The sequence below is a fragment of the Zootoca vivipara genome, chromosome 15 (genome assembly GCF_965207765.1).
Source record: "Zootoca vivipara chromosome 15, rZooViv2.hap1.1, whole genome shotgun sequence".
Lineage (NCBI taxonomy): Eukaryota > Metazoa > Chordata > Lepidosauria > Squamata > Lacertidae > Zootoca > Zootoca vivipara.
The window spans coordinates 5,530,311-5,536,310 of record NC_142598.1 but is presented as its reverse complement, the minus strand read 5'-3'; the positions used below and the strand labels follow the sequence as shown (position 1 = coordinate 5,536,310).

The window sequence follows — 6,000 nt, the reverse complement described above, 5'->3', positions numbered from 1 at the left end:
ATATTATATTATATTATATTATATTATATTATATTAATATATAAAATTTTAAAACATTAAGAAACATTAGGAAAACTTCCCTATCAAGGGCTGCCTTCAGATACATGCCCGTGAATTCGAAAACTACAAAAACCAGAGCAATTTAGTCAAAACGCGGGATAAATTCAACATCGCCAAACTTCCCCCTCGCCGCCCCCTCTCCCAATAAAACCAATCTAGACTTAAAGTACATAAACACAAAGCCAAAAAGGCAAGTTCGCTTTCTGTCCCCGGCCCCCTCGCTTTCCTTCCCCTACTGACCGCTTTCTGCCCGTCTCCTCCGCGGCGCCGCCCACTTCCCAGCGCGCTCCCCTCCCCGCCCGAGAGGAATGGTCCCGCCCAGCTCTTTCCCTCGCGCCGCGAACGGTTTCCCTTTCAGGGCCCGGGCGGCGCCAGGTGACAGCATCCGGCGGCGCCCTGGGGAGGAACCAAGTGCCTGGAAGCCGGAGGGGTGTGCGCGCGCCCTGGGATAGCGGGAGCTTCAGGTGAGGAGAAGGGACAACGCCCCCCCACAATGAGCCGGGACGGTAGTCGGGGGCCGCCGTCTTCCTCGCTGACGGCCCGCGACCGCCCACCCCATGGCTGTCAACGGGCTACGCCCCGCTTTCCTTTCCCACCCTCTTGGTCCTGTGAACGGAACCCGCCCCCCTCGGGTGTGGGTGCTGGGTGTTTGTGGGGGGGGGGCTCTGGGGGTGGGGAGGGCGTCTCCCCCCCCCAGCCCTTGACTCTGAGGAGAAGGGAGGTTGCGCTACGTAAGGGTCGCAGAATCATAGAGTTGGAAAGGGACCCTGAGGGTCATCTAGTCCGACCTCTTGCGGGGGGGTGAGGGGGTGGGATACCCTCCTGCGTTCTTTGTCGTAGCTGAATCTGCATTTCTTTCTCGCCAGGACTAGAAATCTAAAAGGGTGCTTTGGGTGTGTGTGGTTAAGGGATGGAGGGAGGAATTCGTCAAGGGGCCAAGGTCAAGCTTTTGACAGCCCTACCCTGTGCGTGTCTACTTGAGAGTAAATCCCGTTGACATCTAGAATAAGAGAGCAAGAAGAACATACGTTTAAAGAACATTTATTGCATATATGGAAAATAATTGCATACAGCTGAAAACGCCTGCAGTATTAAGATAAATTCAACGGTGTAAATAAGTTTTGATGGGTGTAACAATGGAAAACTGATTAGTACAGTTTTTGTGACATATGCAGGGATATAAGATATGTTAAGGTGCTACACCCAATATGCCAGCAAGTTTGGAAAACTCAGCAATGGCCAGAGGATTGGAGAAGATCAGTCTACATCCCAATTCCAAAGAAGGGCAGTGCCAAAGAATGCTCCAACTACCGCACAATTGCGCTCATTTCACACGCTAGCAAGGTTATGCTTAAAATTCTACAAGGCAGGCTTAGGCAGTATGTGGACCGAGAACTCCCAGAAGTGCAAGCTGGATTTCGAAAGGGCAGAGGAACCAGAGACCAAATAGCAAACATGCGCTGGATTATGGAGAAAGCTAGAGAGTTCCAGAAAAACGTCTACTTCTGCTTCATTGACTATGCAAAAGCCTTTGACTGTGTCGACCACAGCAAACTATGGCAAGTTCTTAAAGAAATGGGAGTGCCTGATCACCTCATCTGTCTCCTGAGAAATCTCTATGTGGGACAAGAAGCTACAGTTAGAACTGGATATGGAACAACTGATTGGTTCAAAATTGGGAAAGGAGTACGACAAGGTTGTATATTGTCTCCCTGCTTATTTAACTTATATGCAGAATTCATCATGCGAAAGGCTGGACTAGATGAATCCCAAGCCGGAATTAAGATTGCCGGAAGAAATATCAACAACCTCAGATATGCAGATGACACAACCTTGATGGCAGAAAGCGAGGAGGAATTAAAGAACCTTTTAATGAGGGTGAAAGAGGAGAGCGCAAAATATGGTCTGAAGCTCAACATCAAAAAAACCAAGATCATGGCCACTGGTCCCATCACCTCCTGGCAAATAGAAGGGGAAGAAATGGAGGCAGTGAGAGATTTTACTTTCTTGGGCTCCTTGATCACTGCAGATGGTGACAGCAGTCACGAAATTAAAAGACGCCTGCTTCTTGGGAGAAAAGCAATGACAAACCTAGACAGCATCTTAAAAAGCAGAGACATCACTTTGCCGACAAAGGTCCGTATAGTTAAAGCTATGGTTTTCCCAGTAGTGATGTATGGAAGTGAGAGTTGGACCATAAAGAAGGCTGATCGCCGAAGAATTGATGCTTTTGAATTATGGTGTTGGAGGAGACTCTTGAGAGTCCCATGGACTGCTAGAAGATCAAACCTATCCATTCTTAAGAAAATCAGCCCTGAGTGCTCCCTGGAAGGACAGATCATGAAGCTGAGGCTCCAATACTTTGGCCACCTCATGAGAAGAGAAGAATCCTTGGAAAAGACCCTGATGTTGGGAAAGATTGAGGGCACTAGGAGAAGGGGACGACAGAGGACAAGATGGTTGGACAGTGTTCTCGAAGCTACGAACATGAGTTTGACCAAACTGCGGGAGGCAGTGCAAGACAGGAGTGCCTGGCGTGCTATGGTCCATGGGGTCACGAAGAGTCGGACACGACTAAACGACTAAACAACAACAACAACAAGATATGTTAAATGAACCATGGAAAGAGAAGGAGGGAAGTCGATATCTTGAGTAGGTAAAATGTTTATCTGAAATTGTAAAACAGAAAATTTAATAAAAATCATATTTTTAAAAAGAGAGAAAGTAAATCTCGTTGATGTCTCTGGGGATGACTCTCATGCCAAGCGTGCCTAGGTTCAGCGCCTGGACTGAGGAAAGGGAAAGGGTCGCATAAACAGACCTACAGTACCGTACAAGCGAAGAGCACACAATAGAGACAAAGGCAGGATAGAGACCAAGAGAAATGTTTTTGTCTTTGGGGAAAGGGTAGGAAATGTCTGGCAATTGGAGAAAGACTGTGTAGCATCACCAGGGCATCAATTGCTTTTTTTTTTTAAAGGATATAACAGACTTTACACATGTAAAGCATGTGTGAATCTCTCTCCTTTTGATGTGCATGTGTGAAAGACAGGAATGGGGTTTTAAATCTGCTCACCCAAAGACTGTAAAGCCATTGAGTGGCCATCCTTGAAGGGGTTTTTTTCCCCAATCTCAGTTTCAACCTTCCAGCAATCCTTGTGGTAATTGTGAATAGGTGGCGCTCTATCCGGAACATTTCTTTTTTGCCTCTTCTTGCTGCTTCTTTCTGTACATAAGACCATAGGAAGTTGCCTTATTCTGAGTCAGACCTTTGGTCTATCTAGCTCAGTATTTTCCATAATGACAAGGCAGTGGGTCTCCAGGGTTTCAGGCAGGAGTCTCTGCCTGCCCTACCTGGAGACAGCAGGAATTGAACCCAGGACCTTTTGCATGCAAGGTAGATGCTCTACCACAGAGCTATGGATGCTTGGGATGGTATGTTTTAAGCTGGAGACCATTCGCTGTGAATCCCAGAACACCTGCTCCCTGCCTTGCAGGCCTTTCCCACCTGGTCTGGGAGGGCTCATTCCAGCTACAAAAAGCTGAGGTGGCTGAACAGGGGACACCTGACTCTCTAGACAGTGTGGACTTCATCTCCCATCAGCCCCACCCAACAGGGCCAATGGTCAGGGATGACAGGAGTTGTGGTTCTTCAAGGGTTTTGTAATTGATTGACTTTAGTAGATAAACTCTGTGCCTCATCCTGCCAGCACTAGGAAGGCTTGGGTGAACCTCTGTAGGAAGGGAGCCTTTTGGAATGGCTGCTGAGAAATTATTACAGTCATACCTTGGACACTGAATGGAATCCGTTCTGGAAGCCAGTTTGGCTTCCAAAACATTTGGCTTCCAAGGCGTGGCTTCCAATTGGCTGCAGGAGCGTCCTGCAGCCAATTGGAAGCTGCGGAAGCTGCGCCAAACGTTCGGCTATTCATTCAGGAGCCGAAATGTTCAGTTTACAGGTGTTCGGCTTCCAAGGTTCCACTGTACTTTGTCACTTGAATGCCAGCAATTTGGTTTCTGTCGATTCCTTCTCCTCATCTGTAAAGGTGAGGCATTGTGTGCCTTTGTCACCAAGAAGTCCATCCAGGCCTAGTCTTGACAAACAGCAGATGAAGAACTAAAAGTACAAGCCGATAGAGGCCTACTTATAAATAACCTTCATTGTTTCCAGTGAAGTTATTCCCAGGTAAGTGTGTATAGCAGAGCTTTTCAAACTTTTCATGTTGGTGACACACATTTTAGACACGCATTATTTCATGACACAGTAATTCAGTTTTACTAGCAAACTGGAGGTTAAACTAACCCCTTATAAGAGTGTTTGCTAGACACACCTACATACAGCAGCCGACACACTAATGTGTTGTGACACACAGTTTGGAAAGCTCTGGTGTACAGTCATACCTCAGGTTACAGCCGCTTCAGGTTGTGTCTTTTCGGGTTGCGCTTCGCGCCGAACCCGCAAGTACTTGAATGGGTTACGGTACTTCTGGGATTTGGTACGTGCGCATGCGCAGAAGTGCCAAATCGCAATCCGCGCAGATGCGGGTTGCGGGTTGCGAACGCTGTGGGTTGTGAACATGCCTCCCGCATGGATCACATTCGCAACCCGAACGTCCACAGTATAGGATTGGAGCTTAAAACTGATTCTGGCTTATATGATGTGACTTGAATTCTCTGCTGTGCAATCCAATAACAGTCCCTCCAAAGTTAGCATGTCAAGGCGAGGACCTCTAATCTAGCATTCACCTGCCGTGCTGATTATGCAGGGTCTTATCTGCTGTGGCTGCATTTCTGGAATTTAATTAACTTTCAGAAGGCTTATGAAGACCTTTAGGAAAGCTTCTAGAATCCTGGAGGTGATAAAGTTAGTTTTAATTTCCTGTTGCTTTATTGATCAGTTGACTTTGGGGGGTGTATGTTAGAAGAGTTTTTTAATGGTTTTTATTAGTGTTTCTTGTTCTAAGCTGCATCAAGAGCCTCAGGGCCTGTGCTTTAAGCAGAGTATACATTTTAAAATGATAATGAATTCTCCGTTTAAGCAACCCTGCTCTCAGATCTTAGTAAGATAGTTGTTGGTGCGCTTCCCCTCTTGCTAATTGCCTGCCAATATTGTTTCATTTCCCCCTCTTGAGTCTCCCCCATTAGCTAGCCTCTTATTTGCTCTATGGGTCTGTCCAATGAGCCCTATTACATTATTTTCTTTATTACTTTACAGGCATTCCCTAGTCTGACACTTATCTTAATAAGCTCTATTAAACAGGCCCTAGATCAGGCATCCCCAAACTTCGGTCCTTCAGATATTTTGGACTACAATTCCCACTATCCCTGACCACTGGTCCTGTTAGCTAGGGATCATGGGAGTTGTAGGCCAAAACATCTGGAGGGCCGCAGTTTGGGGATGCCTGCCCTAGATAATAGGACCTGGCAGGCCAATTCCTTGGCAGATGGTTTTCCCTTTCCATGGGCCTCTGGTTCCATGACAATCCTAACATTAGTGGGTGGGGTTATTTCAAGGGGTGGGGGTACTTTCCTCACAAGTGATGTCTTTTGTCAGTAAGAACAGAAAAGAATCTTGTGGCGATCTTAAAGACTTAACACCTTTGTTATGGCATAAGTGTTTTATAAACTACAGTCCACTTCATCATATGCATGCCATGGCTGGCTGTTTGAGGGGAATCTGGTGTTTGGATCTGGGGTGTTGGCTGCAATGGATGGGTGCTCATGTGAGCTCCAGGTTCTCTTTGTAACATGAGTGTTTCTTCCTTTCCCTTCCACAGGGCTGGAATAGGGGGCATCTGTTGCTCCCACGATGGCTTCTGATGTTGGAGATGCCCAAATATTGGAACCCTCTTCTGTGTCGTCTTTGGAGACTCGCGCACCCACGGTAAAGGAGCCCCTTATTGGGGTGGTGGGAGATGGGAGGCAATGCCTAGAGTCCAG

General features: G+C 47.0%; 1 protein-coding gene across 1 annotated transcript in view; it reads left to right on the top strand.

Annotated features, from left to right (window-relative positions):
- The first annotated feature begins 390 nt into the window (after positions 1-390).
- HDAC6 (histone deacetylase 6) overlaps positions 391-6,000 on the top strand; it is a 36,577-nt gene continuing 30,967 nt past the window's right edge. Inside the window, exons 1-2 of the mRNA XM_035141128.3 lie at positions 391-524; positions 5,838-5,944. Coding sequence (XP_034997019.3) covers positions 5,870-5,944 — 75 coding nt within the window. The 5' untranslated portion in view covers positions 391-524; positions 5,838-5,869. The remainder of the gene's footprint in view (positions 525-5,837; positions 5,945-6,000) is intronic.